The sequence below is a fragment of the Garra rufa genome, chromosome 8 (genome assembly GCF_049309525.1).
Source record: "Garra rufa chromosome 8, GarRuf1.0, whole genome shotgun sequence".
NCBI lineage: Eukaryota > Metazoa > Chordata > Actinopteri > Cypriniformes > Cyprinidae > Garra > Garra rufa.
Window position 1 is genome coordinate 31199072 of NC_133368.1, and position 20996 is coordinate 31220067.

The following is a 20996-nucleotide window of genomic DNA, read 5'->3' on the forward strand; positions in this document are numbered from 1 at the left end:
ATTGAAACCAAACTGTCAAAATGACTTGTTTTAGATGTTGTCTCGGTATGACACAATATGCAAGAAAAAAACACTTCAGCAGAAGATCAACTCCTACTTATACATTATTGCCTTTTTAGCCCCGTCCACTGGTTCAAGCATGTAATAGGAAGTGAAATACAAAAGGGACCTCTGAGGATTACAAGATGTTGTGCAGTGCCAAGTTGTAGAAAAAAACAATAATTGCCTTCCTTGTGATCCTAACACTGTGTCTACTGGTTGCAAGAGACGTGACTCGACGTGTTGAAAGACAATAGAACGCTTTAAAATCTGTGATTCTGTCCACACTAGACACCGTTTACACCAGATACAGAGCAATGTGGCAAATCCCAGACAGCAAACTGGTGCCTCAATCTATTTCTGACGTGAGCACTTGCCGTATCCAGTGTAGACAGTGTCACTGATTATAGTGGGTTCTTTAGTCGCATTGCATTGAGCCACTCGTAAAATGACGAAAACATGGATTAACAGTCGCGTTGCACTGAGCCACTCGTAAAATTCTAAAAGCATGGATTAATATTGTTTTTAAGAAAGTTCCAGATCTTGTCAGTAAGACACTGTTAGTTTATTAGTTATTGTGGATTCATTTTTTTACTAATTATAAGTAAATTATGTTTTTTGATCTGAAATGAAAATCTTGCTAACATTCTAAATGGACTTCACAGAACATTATACATCTTTTTGAAAATGGCCTCTTTTAGCATCTTATGCAGGGTTGCTTCTCAAGTAAATTCATCTTTCATCTGTAGACATTTAAACTGGAAATTTAGATGAAAGTACTAATCTGGGATTCAGTGTTAAAACACTTTCTAGTTTAAAGTGGAAGGACGACTAAAAGTAAGTCATTTACAGGCTGACTTCTGTGGCTGTGTGGCACTTTTAAAACATTAGCTACTTTGTTTATTTAAACTGACTGACATCAACTACAGGTTTAACCAACGTCATGAGTTCAGGGCAGGACAACTCTTATTTTGAACGGTTGTTTACTGTTAGTTTAGAAAACCTGTGAACTAGCAGTGCAGAAATTACACAAATCGCCTTTAAGTGATTTACCAATTCTGAAAGACTTAGCCATCCGTAATACATATCCGGACACTCAAAATGATCAAAAAGACATATCCAAAGCCCTAAATAAACTATGAAGGTCATGCATATACTCATATTCACTTATAGGAAAGGAAAGGAAAGGAAGTGAGGTGAGGCCAAGTATGGTGACCCATACTAGGAATTTGTGCTCTGCATTTAACCCATCCAAGTGCACACACACAGTAGTGAACACACACACACCGTGAACACACACCCGGAGCAGTGGGCAGCCATGGCTGCGGCGCCCGGGGAGCAGTTGGGGGAACGGTGCCTTGCTCAAGGGACTCACCTCAGTCGTGGTATTGAGGGTGGAGAGAGTGCTGTACATTCACCCCCACCACCTACAATCCCTTTCGGTTACAAGTCCGACTCCCTAACCATTAGGCCACGGCTGCCCCGATGAATACAGGCTTGCAATAATCCGTATTTTGTTTCATAATTGCTTTGGCAAGAATTAACATATAAGGGGTGGAAACTGGCCATGATCAACAAGTCGTAGGAGGTAAGACAGTCCAGAGCAATGATGTAAGTCACAACCTGGTTAAATTTCATATGCTGATGACAGTACAATGGCATGGACAGACAGCTTTGCTACTGCTCTTACCATGTGTCAGGTTACACATATAAAAAGATATGGATCACATGATCAGACTACAGCTACTGAAACATTTCAAACATTCACAAGCATAAGGTGCCGGTGTAAGGTAATCTCTTCTATGCCAAGTCACTCAATAGAGCTTATCCTTTGGAGTCACAGAGCTGTCACAGAGGATGACAATAACATGTAAATGCCACAACAACAAAGGACTCATCTCAAAGTCCTCTAGGCACAAAGCTGAGGTGTGGTGAACCGATAAGCTCCTGTTGTACTAGACAGATTGATACGTACACAGTTGACTCATGTGATCTCAAAAGTCAAACAGGGCAACCAGAGGTAAATTGTTAAAATAATAATAAGAAATAGTGACTGGCTTTGAAGATCACAGCCTTTCAAATGTAATCAAAAATACCCAATTGGTATATTTTTCCATACCCGTGAGACCTTCGTTCATCTTCAGCGTGCAAATATAAGATATTTTTAATGAAATCCGAGAGCTTTCAAACCTTACATACTGTAGACAGCAACACAACTACATTCAGAAAGATGCTAAGGACATTGTTAAAATAGTCCATGTGACATCAGTGGTTTAACCTTAATTTTATAAAACTACGAGAAACAAAGAATGCAAAAATAACCACTTTATTCACCAATTCTTCTATTCCGTGTCAGTCTCTGACACACATTCACAAGAGTACCACACATGGATGTGGTTTCATTTCATTTTTGGATGAACAAACCCATATATATAACATGTTTTTATGTCAACTTGGCTAACAAGACTCCTTTGCTTCCTCAGAAATTCCAGTATCAATTCTTAAAAAGCTTGAGGATATCAGGCAACCAGAGGGAGCTGGTGTAACCCTTGAATGTGAGCTCTCACGCCACAATGTGGACATAAAGTGGACAAAGGTAAGATTACATGACATCCTTGCAGTAAGTAGAAAACACTTTTTCAGTTCCAAGCCACTGCTAATAATTATGTGAGAAAAAAATCTACAAATAAAGATGTCTTCTACTTTCAGAATGATGTTCAGCTTAAACCAGGAAAGAACCATCGCATTTACTCAATGGGAAGAAAGTGCTTTCTACAAATACTGAAGTGTGAGCCGGGAGACTCTGGTTTATATGTGTGTGATGCTGGGGATGCATCAACATCCTGTTCAGTGGATATTTATGGTAATAACAGAAAGTCTGTTAGATAATCACCAAACTTATCTGCAGGTTATATACTTTCCTGGTGTTACTGTTTATTTAAAATGAAATCTTAATCCTGCTGCCGAAGTACACTGCTGTTCAAAAGTTTGGGATCAGTAAGATTTTTAATATTTTTAAATAATATTTTCTGCTTATCAAGGCAGCATTTATTTGATTAAAAATACTGAAATATTGTGAAATATTATTGCAATTAAAACATTTTTAATATACTTGAAAATAGAATTTATTCCTGTGATGCATGATGAATTTTCAGCATCATTACTTCAGTCTTCAGTGTCACATGATCCTTCAGAAATCATTCTAATATCCTCATTTATTATCAATGCTGGAAACAGTTATGCTGCTTAATATATATATACTTTTTTAAACCTGTTATACTTTTTTCAGGATTCTTTAATGAATGAAACATTAAAAAGAACAGCATTTGTTTAAAACAGAAATCTTTTGTAACAATATGCACAACTGTTCAAAGCTTGGGGTCAGTACTTTTTTTTTTCTTTCCTTCTTTTAAAAAAATTTATGCTTTAATTCAGCAAGGATGCGTTAGATTTATAAAATAATTTAAAAAAGCGACTGTAAAGACTTGCATCGTTAGAAAAGATTTCTATGTGTTCTTTTTAACTTTTTATTCAAAGAATCCTGAAAAAAGTATTACAGGTTCCAAGAAATTTTAACCAACACAACTGTTTCCAACATTGATAATAAATCAGCATAATAGAATAATTTCTGAAGGATCAGTGTGACACTGAAAACTGGAGTAATGGCTGAAAATTCAGCTTTGATGTATTTTTGATCCAATAAATGGAACTTTGTTGAGCAGAAAAGACCGAAAAACATCTTTAAATCTTAGTAAGTTTAAGTCTTAGTAATAGGACTTAAAATCTTACTGATCCCAAACTTTTGAACAGCAGTTTAATTCATTTGAAGTGCAACACTGCCATCTACTGGTACAGAGATGAATTTAACAAAGTGGGAATCATGTATCCTTTTTTTGTTTTAAATTATGCAACAGCTTTTATGTTTATTAATATTTCAACAGACAGGGAGCTGGAGATACTACAAAGCTTAGAGGATCTGGATATTCAAGAAGGTCAGAATGCAGTGTTCATGTGTGAAGTGTCCCTGGATGATGTGCCCGGAGAGTGGTTTAAGAATGGCGAGAAGATAAAACCAACCAGTACCATTAAGATCCGGCAGGAAGGTTATTCCAGCACCTGTTGCTAAACTTTGCCAGAAAAATTGATTACAAATCAATATCTGATCATGAATTTTCTGAACCACATTCTTTCTACTTAGGTACGAAGCACTTCCTCCTGATATGCAATGTTAAAGAAGACGATTCTGGAGAGATCAAATTTGTTGCCAAGAATGTTGAGACTACAGCTTACCTTGAGGTGGAAGGTCTGTATTTAGTTTAAGTCAAGCATTCACAACAAATCCAAAGCTTGTCAGTCCCTTTGATGACAAGTCACAGATGCTATGACATTTCAAACTGATTTGAAAAGTGGCCAACCAAACGTTGGGTATTTAAACTGTCCCGACAAGGTAGAAAGCAGCAATGACCAACAGTTTCCCAAGCAGTGTTTCATCTATACTTTGTTTTGTTTTGTTTTTATCATTGGTGCAAATTATTTCACTGACTTAAAACTACAACTTTGGATCTTCTACAGCACTACCAGCAAACATTGTGAAACCACTTCAGGACAAGACCGCTCTGGAAAAAACCCGCGTCATACTGGACTGCACTGTGACCAATCCCCGTTGCAGCATTCGCTGGTATAAGGGCCCGAATGTCATCCTGCCTTCAGAGCGCTTTGAGATCTGCAGTGAAGGGTGCTATCGAAAACTTGTGATTCAGCAGGTGTTGCTAGAGGATGAGGGCACCTACAGTGTCCAAGTTGGAAACTACACATCTTCAGCTAAACTAACTGTTGAAGGTGAGGCAAGTTCAGTCTATTTAAACCAATTATAGCATTATAACAGTTGGATTGATTGACAGAACTGTCATATAATTAAAAAAAAAAAAGAAGGAAAAAATCAGTAGTTCTTTGAGCTGTCAGTCAGTTGTTCATTTAGGCTTTCAACCAGGATTTCTCATAGAAAATTATCCGATTTGTTCTATTATAATATGTAGCGTTGTTTGCCCAGCAAACCAATGTTTTATAAATAAATCAAAAATAAACATGTTACATTACATTATTCTGATTGTGGAACGTTATCTTGATTGTGGAAGTTAGAAAACACAACATAAAATTCCACATAGAAAGAGATAATGGCCAAGATTTCAAAACAATATTTACCTATCTTTCGTGTTGTACATTATAATGTTGTGAATCCAAAATTCATAAAAATGTCCTGGTCATTTACTCACCCATATATCATCCAAGAAGTTAATCTCTTTCTTTCTTTAGTCGAAAAGAAATTAATTTTTGAGGATTTTTTCCAGGATTTTTCTCCATATAGTGAACTTCAATGGTAGCCAACGGGTTGAAGGTCCAAATTGCAGTTTCAGTGTAGCTTCAAAGGGATCTACACGATCCCAGCCAAGGAATAAGGATCTGTCATTTTCAAAAAATAATTCTAATTTATATACATTTTAACCACAAATGATCATCTTGCACTAGCTCGACCTCACGCATTACATAATCACGCACGTGTGAAGCAGGCAAAAGTACCAACCCAGTGTTTACAAAGAAAATGTGCAAAGAAAGTAAAAAGGAAAACCTTTTACAAAAAAGGTAAAGCAACAACATCAGATGATTTTGAAGTTTTTCCAACGTGATTATACAATGCGTGAAGACAGGCCTGCACATTGCAGAACTAGTGCAAGACGAGCATTTGTGGTTAAAAAGTGTATAAATTTTAATTTTTTTTAGAAAATGAGTCCGTTTTGCTAGACCTTTATTCCTCGTCTGTGATTGTATGGAGCCCTTTGAAGTTGCATTAAAACTGCAAATAGACGTTTAACCCTTTGGGCATCAAAAAAATGTGAAAAAAATCTGAAAAATCGTAAAATGTTTTCCTTAAAAACCTTAATTTGACTCAAGAAATAAAGACATAAACATCTTGGATGACATAGGGGTGAGTAAATTATTAGGATTTTTTTAATCTGGAAGTGAACTAATCCTTAAGCATATAAAACAGCATGTTTTTCTTAACAAACATAACGTCTTATTGTATTGGACAGAATTTCAATTTTGGTGCATTCCTACTTTAGTATATAACAACATGTCTACTTGCTAGTGTCTAAAGAGAAGTTTAGGACAATAAAGTCATTCCGTTCTTATTTAAAACCAAACGAGTTTTTGACACTAAAACTAATCGTCATAAAACCTTGTCTCACACACAGTGGCGCCTCCAAGGGGGGGCCAGGGGGGGCCGCGGCCACCCCTAAAATGACACTGGCCACCCCATTGGCCCCCCCAACCAGCAAGAGTGGAGTTTTTTAGAATAATAATTTTATTTTATAAATTAACACGGACATTGACAAAACACAATATTAGAAATAAATATAATAAACTTCTATGATGTGTAATGTAGAATACGCTCTCAACCCCTCCACCTCTTGAGTTGCGGCGACTTCAAGCACTCTCACAAGCGCAGCCGCACCGCGAAGCATGCATAAATAGTTCAGTTCTGTATGCAATGACAAAGAGATTATATAATATTTCGTTTCGTTATTATTTTAAGTTAATTTAGAAAAGCGTTTGGAGCATTTTTTTTGTTCGTTAAATGTTAGTTTTTGATTTTCAAAACGACCAGCGAGTCGATCATAACCTATGTTTGATCAATTTAGCCTTCTCAAATAATCACGACTTGCCTAAAATAAAATCTCTGGATATTAAACTGTTCTATCATATTATATATGTTAGTTTAAACATTTAACCTATATAAATGTACGCTGATAGACCCATATCCAATCGTTTGTGCATGCGGAAAGTGAAAGCTAATTTTGGGCTTTAAACTTTGTTACTTTATAAAAAAAGAAAACATAGAAGACCACGTTCAGTGGGAGGGGAGGGGTTCGCGATGGGCTCCCCCTCGCCAAGGGCCCCTGTTACTCTGTTCCACTATTACCCCCTGTCCGACACCCCTGCATAGAAGATGCGCTGCTGTCCACGGCCATAGCCAGTAATGAGGTCACCGAGGTCCGGACCTCGGTCATTTTTTTATATTCAAAAATAAAATGTCAAGCTCTCTGAATGATTATTTAGCCGTTTAATTTAGCCGATTATTTAGCCACCTCATATCACATGATTGTTTGCAATTCATCTTGCTGCGAGAAGACAGCGCAGTGAACTGGGCTTTAGAGCGCGTTGAGTGAGAGCGCGGGTGCAGCCTCTGTTTGTTGCCAGATCCACCTATTATACGTGTTTTTGACTCGTTTTTCCAATTTAGTGTGACACTTTGGGACGTTTATAAAGTGGAAATTTGAACGTTAGTGTTAGTGATATATTAATCATATTTACAAAAGAAAGCTTTGAACTTATTTCGGATATCTTTTTCTTTTTTTTTGGTAATTGCTTGTTTTTCGTAGCAATATCTGGCAACATTGTATATTCATAAAAAAAGCTTATAGACTACCTGTAACTTAATTGCTGACAGGAAGATACCACAATCGGTAAGACAAACGCAGTGATCGTTATTATTTGAAAGAAATATAGAACACTATCAAAAACAATAGCATAATACAAATCTGTTTGTTACAGAATGAAATAGCCTACTGGCCAGCAGGAAGACGTCTCGTGCTCTTTAGTTAACCTTAAGTCATCAAAAAACATTAATTAAAGCAGTGTTTCTCAACTGGTGGGTCGCGGAGTGTGCAGTCAAAGAAACAACAAACGTAATTCTTTTTTTTTTCCTCTGACGCTAGACTATATGTAGTGCATTTGTGGGTGTTATTATAGCAGAATTCTTAACACCTTACTTCGGACCTCACTCATTTTCAAACCCTGGTTACGGCCTTGATACTGTCGTCTTGGTCTTGAACAGAAGCGTTTTACAATAATTAACCGAAACCGAAAGCAAAATCTTTTATTAGGCTATGAAATCCTTAAAAATGCAATTCTCTCTAAAGACGCGTCCAATGAGGAAATGGCGTGTCAGGATCGTCAGTTTAATTTTTTTTTAAATATTACCTTAATATTTCCCCCGACACATTCATGGTAATTACCTCTGCCTGTGCTTCGTGGCAAGCTGTAGGCTATTGCATGCGCATGATCGCGCAACTCTTCAAACTGCACTGAAGAGCCGTCGGGCTCGGGCTGCACTTGTATTAAGCTTGTGTCTATTTTGATGAATATGCCGATTAAATATCTATGCTTTCTTGTTTATTATTAATCTCATTTTAAATTAATTTGCACTCCAAATAAAGACGAGGTTATTTGCAGTTAAATTGCAGAGCGACTTTTTCTATTTTGCTCTGTACAGAGCATAGTAATACTTAAGTTTTGAAGCCTATAACTTTATATGCTACCAGAAATAATGCCAAAAAGTATTGTCTTCAATCAGATTTAGGCATTCAATTTTTTGCATTGTATTGTGCCACCCTAACATTTTTACTGGCCCCTTTCGGCCACCCTATGAAAAAAATCCTGGTGGCGCCACTGCTCACACAACGCCTAGTCTCGTGAGAAATTACCTAATTACCTTAGTATTCCAGCGCTTATTCGACGCCAAATACATGAAAAATGCTTTTCAACAGGACTCATAACACAATTACTTAAGCAATTTGTTCTTTGTAAGTACTTTAGACGAATAAATCTATGGCCTGCTTTGGGCGTTCAACTCACCCTCAGCCATCTGTCACTCAACTGTAAGGGCGCCAAAAGTTCTCTGTGGTTACTACGATTAACCGGCAGATGGCGATGTCTCCCTTTAAAACCGACAGTAGACTACGCTTCCGTTACGAATTATCCCTAAAAACTAGTTCAAAAAGCATTTGCCAAGTTCTATAAAATGTCATATTAGGCCTAACCCTGCTGAAAAAAATAGAACCATTACTGAAATTCTAATGGGTTCCACTACAAATACCATCACAAACCATCAACTTATAACCATGAAAGACAATAAAAAATGGTTTTCTGTAGTGTTTTGGGGCATATTCCATTAGGATTTAGTGGTTTTACCAAGTCACCAATAGAAAGTGACCAATTACCAGTAGAAACCCACAGTTCCATTGCAATTCCCATTAAAACCAATACAAGCCCCATTATAACCAGTAAAACCATTACAAAGTTTGTGAAGGTGCCTGGTGCCTATTGTTTTTTCAGCAGGGAATATTTATGTTGGTTTCAGACATTGAAAAAAACTGCACGTTAGTTACTCATACTGACTTTGATTTTGCTCAATTTGATTGTGAAATATTTTAAAACATTAAAGGAGTAGTTCACTTTCAGAACACAAATGTACAGATAATGTGCATTTACCCCCTTGTCATCCAAGATGTTCATGTCTTTCTTTCTTCAGTCATAAGGAAATTAGGTTTTTTAAAGGAAAACATTTCAGGATTTCTCTCAATATAATAGACTTCTATAGTGCCCCCGAGTTTGAACTTCCAAAATGCAGCTTTAAAGGGCTCTAAACGATCACAAACGAGGAAAGAAGGGTCTTATCTAGGAAAACGATGGGTTATTTTCTAAAAAATTACAATTTATATACTTTTTAACCTCAAATGCTCATCTTGTCTAGCTTGGCAAGATGAGCGTTTGAGATTAAAAAGTATATAAGTTGTAAATGTTTTTAGAAAAATAACCAATCGTTTCACTAGATAAGACCCTTCTTCCTTGGCTGGAATCATTTTCAGCCCTTTGAAGCTGCATTAAAACTGCATTTTGGAAGTTCAAACTCGGAGGCACCATAGAAGTCCATTGTATGGAGAGAAATCCTGAAATGTTTTCCTCAAAAAACACAATTTCTTTACGACTGAACAAAGAAAAACGTGAACATCCTGGATGACAAGGGGGTGAGTACATTATCTGTAAATTTTTGTTCTGAAAGTGAACTACTCCTTTAATAGCACTATAGCCTATCAGAAATGCTTAAGTGTTTTTTTAAATAGATAATCATTTAAAACATTGCATTTACAGTACATAACTGAGACAATTTAGCATGCTATTATGGATATGGATTGTCACTTCCTCTTTGTTAAAACAGCTCAGACAATCCTGATGGTGCGAGAGCTGCAGGATGTGAATATAACAGCTCCTGCAGATGCATGCTTTGAATGCGAAGTCTCCTTGCCTGTGGCCAAGGCACCTACCTGGACCCTGAATGGGGAGACGCTGCATCCTGGTCCTAAAGTTGTGGTGGAGAAAATGGGAACGGTTCATAAGCTCACTCTCAAACAAACATCTGAAGACATGAGCGGCACAGTGTGCTTTATCATAGGGAGAGCCAAAAGCACTGCACATTTGCAAATCAAAAGTAAGTTATATATTTTGTTATAGAAGATATAATGCATACATTAAAAGTTTATAATATGTGTTTAAATACTGTACATAGCCTACATAAGCCTACTGTATGTCATTACCTTTACTCTGAATAGGAGACGTTTTTGAAGCCTATTCTTAGACATGGAGTCTGGACTTGTTTTAATAAGAACTTGATACACACTAATAGCATGGGCCATGTGATTTGCAGTGGTATCTAGCCGGGGGTAAGGGTTTATCAAGTGACTGCTGACTTATTAATCTTTTTCTTTTTCTTTTTGGCAGGTAACCCCTGAGAGACAACACATAAGCCCTTACAGTGCATTATACTCAACGAAAAATGAAATGATGAAACTATTAACTCTTTTAATGTTTCTGAAAGTGGGAGGTTTATCATTAATTTATTTGAAATGCAAATTTAAAATAACTTTTACGCTATGTTTTACACATGATATCCTGCTCTTCATGGTTTACCATCTATTACATAATGATTCTATTAATAATTTTATGATCAAACACATTGTGCTTTATAAAAAAAATACACACTGGGCCAGACACCCAGACATGGAAATCACCCACGTTGTTACAACTTAAATTTCTTGCACAGTAATTTGGTATTTAATTTTGACATTTGTGTACGACTGTATATCCTTGTATAGATATCCGTTGTGTTGTTTTTTTAATTCTTGTTTTGTGGGATGCAGGTTAAAGTGAGGTTAAGGCATGTAATAAAAATGTGCAGGGCCAAAGATGATCAAAAGAGGGCTTGGGACGGAAAGTAACTTCAGCATATATAACGAATACACTGAATTCTTGAATACAGACGTTTTACAAAGTAGGGAAACATTTACAAATAAATGTAAATGGTTTTGAGAGTTTTAGTTGTTTGCTTCTGTTGTAATCAGAAGGTATGTCACATTTCTTGCCTTTTACTGAAGTGTCCAAATAAAGTGCTGGAATTTTTCCCTTGTTTATCATTATCTTTCAATAAAAGTTGAAAACAAATTTTCTTGAGGAGTGTTGTATTGCCTCTTTTTTTCTTCAACACGGAAGTAAGTCTATTGTTGAGGCTTCCAGTTTATTATCCGCTATAAAGTGTTTTCACAACGCGTCATCAATTGGCCATATTGGCGGCACTGAAGGTAAATAATGGCACTGATCCAAACAAAACGCATATTTTGCTGATTATTGCTGCTGCAAATGGTCAATTATTGTCATGTTATGGGCTGTACTAATCGGTCGGACCAGGAAAAACATTAGGAGTACTATAGACTGCCAAACGTTATAACAAATCAAGGAAAATAGTGCAAAAAAACTGTTTGAGGAACAAAATGCGTTTGTGGTTGGCCAAACTGAACCAGGATTTACAGGGTAAGAATCTTGACAACATTCATGTTTGTTCTTATCATTTCTTATTTAAAGTAATATGGTAAGGTACCATTTTTGCAATAACCAGCAGCAAAACAAGTTGTTTTGTAAAGCTAAAAATAGCTGTAAGGAAAGTTATGTACATGACAGTCTTAATTTACCTACTTACCTTGTTCCAAAACTTATGTTTTTTGGGGGAAACGTAAAATGTTTTATTTTTTACCAATTGTTATTTTACCAAAATAAGAGGGGTCATACAAAATAAGTTATTTAGTACTGACCTGAATAAGATATTTCACATAAAAAGACATTTACATATAAAATAATAGTTTAATTTATAAAAATGACACCGTTCACATTTACATATGCTTGATTCTTAATACTGTGTTGTTACCTGAATGTTTTTTTTTTTTTTGTGATAGTTGTTCATGAGTCCCTTGTTTGTCCTAAACGGTTAAACTGCCTGTTGTTCTTCAGAAAAATCATTAAAGTTCTACAAATTCTTTGGTTTTTCAGCATTTTTGTGTATTTGAACCCTTTCCAACAATAACTGTATGATTTTGAGATCCATCTTTTCACACTGAGGGCAACTGAAGGACTCATATGTAACTATTACATAAGGTTCAAACGCTCACTGATGCTTCAGAAGGAAACACAATGCATTAAAAGCCAGGGGTGTAAACTTTTGAACGTAATGAGGATGTGTACATTTTTTTCAAATTTTGCCTAAATACCATATTTTTTTCATTTAGTACTGCCCTTCACAAGCTACAGAAGATACTTACATGTTTCCCAGAAGACAAAAGTTAATATTACCCCAATCTTCAAATTCAAAAGTTTTCACCCCCTGGCTCTTAATGCATATTTCTTCCTTCTGAAGCATCAGTGAGCCTTTGAACCTTCTGTAATAGTTGCAGTCCCTCAGTTGTCCTCAGTGTAAAAAAAATGAATCTCAAAATGATAATCATTTCTGGAAAGGGTTCAAATACACAAAAATGCTAAAAACAAAAAAGAATTTGTGGGATTTTTCTGAAGAACAGCAGGTAGTTTAAATGTTCAGGACAAACAAGGGACTCATGAACAACTATCACTAAACAAAAAACAGCTGTGGATCATTCAGTTAACAACACAGTAGAATCAAGTGTATGTAAACTTTTGAACAGGCTAATTTTTTATAAATTCAAAGAATTATTTTCTCTTGTGGACTATATGTAACTGTCTTTATGTGAAATATCTAATTATATATATATATATATATTCTGTGCCTGACTACCTATTACTTTTTAATATGTTGTCTGAATCATAATACGTAAATTAATTGCATATTTTTTTAAATACATGCATGTCACATCACAGAATACTATTTTTAGAAGCAGTTTTAGAAAAAAGGCTAAGAAGAAAAAAAGCCCCGTTTAGAAACATGACCAGAACTGTCACTTGTCACTCTCACTCAAAAAAGGTAATATTTAGGTGCTATTGTGTACGTTTAAAGTAATATGTATATAGTTTTGATGGCTCTTAGTTATTTTATGTGATATATTACATTTTGAAACAGACTTTAGTTAAAAATGTGATTGTCTGTTTAAATGTATTAACATTTTGTTAAAAATTATTTTCATGGCACACTTTATCTGGTTATTGTTGTAAAAACGATTTCTATATCTAACACTAGAGGGAGCCATTAACGTTCAAATAAATTTAGGAATCGGCACCACCCTTAGTTTTCTTAAGGCAATACGTTTTTAATTCTAGTCTTCATTTGTCTTAATAAAGAGGAAACGGACTATTTACTCATTGCAGATAATTAAAGTGAAACAATTCACAAAGCTACAAGCACTGAAGGCTAAGCACTCTCACATTTTGTTCAGGAAAAGAACAGAAATATTATACGTTTCTGATTCAACAATTCCACATTAAGAGAAATGCATCCATGCCCCCTCTCATGCATCTCTTAGAATATCTAAAAGGTGGCGAATTATTCAAAACAAGCACTAGCAAGACTCTTACATAAGCTCTGAAAAACATGGGCCTGGGTTGGTCTTGTTGCATAAGCAGACTAGTGTGAGAAGTCCTACTGAGATTGATGAATAGTCAGACCTCGGAGAATGTACTAAGTCAGACATGCGATTCAGTAACATGTTCTCTACTGGATCATCAGTTTCACATGCTAAAAGACTCTATGTACTTGTGTACCTATTAAATTCAGGCTGAAGTTCATTGAAGTTTCCTAATTGCGTGTCATGACGTTAGAAATGGTGGATTTTATGTAACTTGTGTGATTTTATTTTTTTCTTTAAAGACTTTCATAATGATTTGTGACCCTGGACCACAAAACTAGTCATAAGGGTAAATTTTTTCCCAAATTGAGACTTGTATATCATCTGAACGCTGAATAAATAAGCTTTCTATTGATGTACTGTATGGCTTGTTAGGATTTGAACATCTGGAATCTGAGGGTGCAAAAAAATCTAAATATTGAGAAAATCACCTTTAAAGTTGTGCAAATGAAGTTCTTAGCAATGCATATTACTAATCAAAAATTAAGTTTTGATATATTTATGGTAGGAAATGTACAAAATATCTTCACAGAACATGATCTTTACTTAATATCCTAATGATTTTTGGCATAAAAGAAAAATTGATCATTTTGACCCATACAATGTATTTTTGGCTATGCTGGTGCTATTAAAGACTAGGGTCACAAATAACACACACAAACCATGTAACTGCACAGCCAATACTATTGAAAGTAATACCAGAATAAAATAGAAGGGTTTGATTCAAGTACAAAAGAGAAAAATGTGCTTTTAAGAAGTAAAATCACTCAAGCTGCTCTTTAAACTTTTATGAATAACAAAATCTTTTTTCTCCATGGCACAGCACTATTTTCATTAATATCACAAATATAGAGATGGCAAAAGTTTGGCCATCACCAAATCTATTTAAAAAGTCAAACACTGAAAAATGGACAAAACACCAGTATTAAAAACCATAACATCATCTTTCCACTCTCTTCCGGACACACGAACATCACCATTATGTCTCGAAACATCAATATTGGCACTTGCGAAACAATCAGCTCAGATAGTGCTGAGCAAGTATACGATCCCCTTAAGGAAAACCATCCATATTAAATGGCAACTAACAAGAAGGCACGTCAACTGCACATTAACAGGGGCTCTCCAGTCCACAGTAAGGCATGTTTACGCCAATGCCCAAATCACTTTCTCATAGAACCATCTGACAGCTTAGTGATCTAATGGAGAGTTAAGGCATTACAAGTCGAACATCTGTTTCCACTGACAAATCAAGGTTTGATTCCAGTATTCTGTACTCGTTTTGATTAATACAAACACACAAATGGCATACTGTTATGAATTTAAAACTATACAGTATCAGACAAACTGATTTTGTAAATAAGACCACTTTGATATTGTCTGACGAATTTCTGCTACAGTAATTTTAAGGCCACTGTGAATGACCTCGCATTAGATAAAATAAAGCATACTGAATATGATTCGAAAGGTGCGTTAGCTTAACCTTCGGAGTGAAAACGGGCCGTGCGGCACGACAAGTGCCAGACCGATTTCCCTTTCTTACATCTGTTGCTTTGTGAAACTTGAATTTCAAGTGCTGGCTGATTGCATCATGAGTCTTTTTCAAATCTGATTTAAAAATTCGGAAGAGGAGGGAAAAACAACAACATGATTTTTGAAAATAAAGGGATAATGCATGCTTGTTTTAGAGTCCGAAAAAGTTGGGAGATAAAAAAGACAGCATATTATTCCATGTGATTGCCATTCATGGTTTTGTCCTCACTTGAGATCTTGAAGTAAACTCATTAAACACAGGGAATGAGGAACGTTTAACTCAAGATATGAACCCAAGAAAAGCCATTTTCTTGAAAAATAGATCTTCTCAAAACACCAACCGAAGAGGACAATCAACTCGTTTCATTTTAACAGGGATTCCCTCAACCATGAAAATGAAAGTGTTGGAAAGTAAAAGTAACACGTTTTTGGGTGAATCACATGAAAACATCTATAGGCCACATTTCGTCCTTAAATTTAAACGAAAAATAAATATTTGCATAAAGAAAACAGCATTTCTTGACAATTAAACAATCTGACCCTCATTTTTACCATAATACATAATACTTTTTTTTTTTCTTTTTTTAATTTCCGTTATTATTCACAATGGTAATTTTCATTAGATTACTGTAATACAGTACTTTGCATAAACAAGCATAAATTAAAGGCAGTACTAGAATACAACCATAACGTATAAATACAATACAATTTAAATAATTTTTTTTTACACATTACAGTAAATATAAGTTTGCATTTTTGCATTATGGCAAAAATCTGAGGGAATGTGCTTAGTTGTCAAAACAATGTCTTTCATCATTTTCTTTAAAGGGTGTATCAGCGATTCTAGGCTGAAACATAAAGTGTCAAATTCAGCTGACCCTTCTTCACGATCCGCTCGCTGCCTGCCCCATAAATTGGCTGTAAAAAAAGCGAGTCTCTGTGGTCAAAAAAACAATCGGTGCTACCAACCATTCGACAGAAAAACAAACAGTGTTCCAACCAATCACTTGATTGGTTGGAACACTGTTTGTTTTTCTGTCGAATGGTTGGTAGCACCGATTGTTTTTTTGGCATATCTCGGACCCTAGGCTGACCACAGAGACGTGTTTTTTTTACAGCCAATTTATGGGGCAGGGAGCGAGCGGATCGTGAAGAAGGGTCAGCTGAATTTGACACTTTATGTTTCAGCCTAGAATCGCTGATACAGCCTTTAAGCAAAATGTAACTTCTATTCTTCGAATTCAGGGTGAAATATGGCCTGCTTTCCTGAAATTCTCACAATTGAGTGTTAAAACAATCAGCTTCTTATTTTATGCGGGTAATAGCTAAAGCAGTCCTTCACATTTCTGTCATTCGACTTCTTTTTCTCTATCAAACATCATGTGAATGGAATTCTGGGTAGGTGATGAGGACTGAGCTAGTGGCTGGTCCTGTTAGGGGGAAGCAGTGTGGTGCTCCGAGCCCAGCAGCCTCCCTGGCCCCATATTGACAGCTGCCTTTAGTGTCGTGCTAGCTAGTAGTCCTCTGCTGCTTCAGCACAGTGTAGACATTATCCACTTTACTCAGTCTCTCGAAGAAAGGGATAAGATCCAGCAGCTCTGTGTCAGACATGTCATCAAACCAGGAAGCTACAGGTACCTGAACATGTCAGAGAAGAGTTTGAATACTGGGACAAAGTGACAAACAACAGACAAATAGTTTCTCACAAGGTTTATCGTGAGACCCAAAGCAGTCATATGTGCAAAAGAACAAAGCAAGGCAGTAACGTACAGCATTGTCTGGGTGGAAGATGTAGGAGGCTGGCGAGTTGTCCACAATGATGACTTTGTTGAGATCCCTGCCTAGACGGCTTAGGTCCTTGACATAATTTCCACGGTGGAAAACACAAGATTCCCGGAAAAGACGGCTTCGGAAAGCTCCCCACTTGTCCAGCAGATCCGAGACGGGATCAGCATACTAGAAAAACAATATGCCGGTAATGTGACGGACACGGTTAGACAAAAGAGCAAAAGAGTGCCAAGTATCCAAAACAAAACATGTGAACACCTTTCTAAAATCTAGGGCACCCACACTAGTGAATTTCTTAGTTTTAAGTCATTTGTGATGACTAGGTATAGAAAATGTTTCTATAAATAAATAAATAAATAGATATTTATATAAATACATTTATTATTACATTTTGACATATATATTTATACACAGTATCAAACTAAATTTTCGCTTTTCACATTTCAGCAACCATTTTAGTAAATCTTCTCAAGGGACAATACTATAGAAATGAAACCTGGATATATTTTAGAGTAGCCAATGTGCAGCTTGTATAGCAGTATAGATTTACTGTCCTCTGACAATAACTCAACATACAGCCATTATTGTCAAAGTGGCAGACAGCAGTATGTTGTTTAACCATACAAAGACATGTCCTATTCAACATGTTTATGATTTTGTCAGCTTGACAGGACCATAAAAACTTGTGCATCTTGTATTAGAGCAGTTAAAATTAGGTGCTTTAAGTACAATTCTCTAATACTGACCACTGGATGTTCAATATGGCATCTCATGGCAAAGACCTCTGTTGAGGATTTGAGAATTAGAATTGTTGCTCCCCACAAAGATGGCCAAGGCTATTAGAGGTTCAGTAACATCCTGAAACCAAGTTACACTACACTACATACAGAGGTTTTCCAAGATGGGTTCTTTTCAGAACAGGCCTTGCAAGGGTTGATCAACGAAGTTGATCACTCGTTCTGTGCGTCAGGTGCAGAACCTGGCTTCAAACAACAGATGCATGAGTGCTGGCAGCATTGCTTTAAAGGTTGCAGAAGTAGAAGGTCAGCTTGTCAGTGCTCAGACCATATGGTGAACACTGTAACAAGTCAGTTTGCATGGGTGTCGTCCCAGAAGGAAGCCTCATCTGAAGATGGCTCACAAGAAAGGCCGCAAACAGTTTGCTGAAGACAACCTGTCCAAGAGCACGACTTACTGAAACCATGTCCTGTGGTGTGATGAGACTATAAGATCAACTTTTTTGGCTCAGATGGTGTCCAGCATTTGTGGAGATGCCCTGGTGAGGAGTACCAAGAAAATTGTGTCTTGCCTACAGTCAATGGTCTGGGGCTGCATGAGTGCTACTGGTACTGGGGAGCTGCAGTTCATTGAGGGAAACATGGATTCCATTCTGTACTGTACATTCTGAAGCAGAACATAACGCCTTCCCTCCAGAAACCAGGCCAAAGGGCAGTTTTCCAACATGTTAACAACCCCAAACACACCACTAAGATGACAACTGCCTTGCTGAGGAAGCTGAAGGTGATGGGGTAGCCAAGTATGTCTCCAGACCTGAACCCCATTAAGCACCTGTGGGGCATCCTCAAGCGGGAAGGTGGAGAAGCACCATGTGTCTAACATCCAGCAGCTTGTAATGTCAATATAGATGTGTGGAAGTGGATCCCAGCAACAACATGTGCAGCTCTGGTCTTTTCAATGCCCAGGGTGATTAAGGCAGTGCCAGATAACAATTTGGACAAGTTCAATTAGGGTGTATTCACTTTTGAGTAATTTTCAGGGGTCAGTAAATCTATACTGCTATACAAGCTGCACATTGACTACTCTAAAATATATCCAAGCTTAATTTCTATAGTATTGCCCCTTGAGAAGATATACTAAAATGGTTATTGAAATGTGAGGGGTGTACTTACTTTTGTGAGATACTGTATAGATCAAGATGTATCAAGATAGAAGGTATATAAGGAGTAAAACGTTTTAAAAAATACAAATAAATCAATGAAAAAGACAGATTTTGTTAGATTTATTCTGTTACAGGCCTGCAAAAGTCCATTTTAAAATAATTCAATGTTTTCCACAGTTGTGGGAACCCTGTAACATCTATAAAACAGACACATGGTAAGTGCTGTTAAATCCTATTTATTAATAAACTTAATGCTGAATACCTTGCATGGTGCAAAACTCCTTTTGCATTTCTTACCTTGGCTAAGCTTGCAGTGAATAACACACACTCAAACAGTTCACCCATCCGTTTGAGGAACTCGTCAACATGAGGTCTCTTCAACACATACACCTACGTACAGAAGGTAGACAGAGGAAAAACGGTTAAAATATGAGTCATTACTTAAAAGGATTCCATTCAGCTACTATGTGAAGGGGGAAAACCAGCATATGAGAATTCATGGGTCACATTCATGAAGATACATTACTAAATAAATAAGATTTATATTAGCCTGCATCTTGATATGATGCTTCTTCACATAACGATGAGTTTTATGTGATCGTAGAATGTTAAACCCGTTTTAAGAGAAGCAATAAAACGGGTTGCTTTACGCTAATAACTAGGTCAGCCAAGCTTGTTTATGAAGCTGGTGGTCTTATTCCTGAACCAAGTCATCCCGAATAGGCTTTCCTAACATCACAAGCCTATCCTGGATTACTTGAAACAGGCAAAAGCCTTGTCTGTCAGACGTCTTCAGCCTCGTGGTGTAACCAGGGCCGTTGGCCTTTAAAGGGCCAAGGCATCGTACTGTCAAAGCCAAGAGACACGCTCTGAGGACAGATTGATGGCCAGTGACTTCTCAGAAGCCTGTCAGGGTTTCTCCATTTCGTCAGGACCCAGAAATAGCCACCTGTTGCTCTGACCCATCAGTGGAGATGGCAACGATGCTGTCAGGTAGCACACCAGAGTTAAGCGGCAATATGTAAACAAGAGAAAAAGTTTGCGCCGTTTCAACACTGGCAACGGTAGACATACAAACAGAGCTCAGAGGCTAACATGGAGTGCTTGATAAAATAACTTCCAATTATTTTTCTTGATATATCATCACAGTTGTTGATTCTAATGAACATATACTGCATTCAAATAAATACCTATACTGTGTGGGACAACTGCACACCATTTTTATGTTTGTAAGCAGGAAGCAAGTAACAGGAAAACATGACAGTGCTCACATTATAATCAAGCTGTCACTGAAGATTATCACAGTTTCACACACTCAGAACAGAAGTGAAACATAAAACGTTCATTTAGCATGAGTAGTGACAAGCCCAGAGACTTATTTAAACCCTTATGAGTCACCACTGCATTTACATGGTTAATGGACTATGATTGGCTGCAATTCGCATTCATTGCCAAAACATGTCAATACATCATTTTGATCGAACACTGTAATCCACAGCTTTCAACCCAGAGTCTGGGAGAACCAAGGACTTGGCAAATGGATTCTAGGGGGTCCGTAGAAAATTTGAGGGAAAAAAAATACTGGAGTGGAAAGTTATCTGTAAAACTGCTCTGAAACAATATTTAATAAAAAGCACTAAATAATTCTGAATTGAAAATTGCAAATGCTTCCTTTCAGATCTACGCATTTAACATAACCTTTAAAAGTTGGTAGAAAAAAACATTTTTTCCAGATAATAATGTAATAGCTTTACTTTAGCTTTAAAAATAATATTAAATAAATATTTTATTTTGATATATATCAATATTTTCAAATTTATATATTTTTATATTTTAAAATAATATTTTTGTCACAATTTTTGTTACAATTACTATATACTTGTTTAAAAGTTTGGGATCAGTAAGATTCCTAATATTAAGTTGCTTATGCTCATCAAGGCTGTATGTATTTAAAAAAAAATACAGAAAAACTGTAATAT

General features: G+C 36.5%; 2 protein-coding genes across 3 annotated transcripts in view; one reads left to right on the top strand and one right to left on the bottom strand.

Moving 5' to 3' along the window:
• The window catches only part of obsl1b (obscurin like cytoskeletal adaptor 1b), a 37853-nt gene extending 26468 nt beyond the window's left edge, over positions 1–11385 (top strand). The window contains exons 17-23 of the mRNA XM_073845365.1: positions 2523–2635; positions 2749–2902; positions 3981–4142; positions 4238–4342; positions 4612–4878; positions 10097–10366; positions 10657–11385. Coding sequence (XP_073701466.1) covers positions 2523–2635; positions 2749–2902; positions 3981–4142; positions 4238–4342; positions 4612–4878; positions 10097–10366; positions 10657–10667 — 1082 coding nt within the window. The 3' untranslated portion in view covers positions 10668–11385. The remainder of the gene's footprint in view (positions 1–2522; positions 2636–2748; positions 2903–3980; positions 4143–4237; positions 4343–4611; positions 4879–10096; positions 10367–10656) is intronic.
• A 2936-nt stretch (positions 11386–14321) lies between these two features.
• The window catches only part of ctdsp1 (CTD (carboxy-terminal domain, RNA polymerase II, polypeptide A) small phosphatase 1), a 41271-nt gene continuing 34596 nt past the window's right edge, over positions 14322–20996 (bottom strand). For both annotated transcript variants that reach the window (XM_073845749.1, XM_073845748.1), the window contains 3 exons: positions 19315–19407; positions 17100–17285; positions 14322–16967 (listed from right to left, as the gene is read on the bottom strand). In XM_073845749.1, coding sequence (XP_073701850.1) covers positions 16839–16967; positions 17100–17285; positions 19315–19407 — 408 coding nt within the window. In that variant the 3' untranslated portion in view covers positions 14322–16838. The remainder of the gene's footprint in view (positions 16968–17099; positions 17286–19314; positions 19408–20996) is intronic.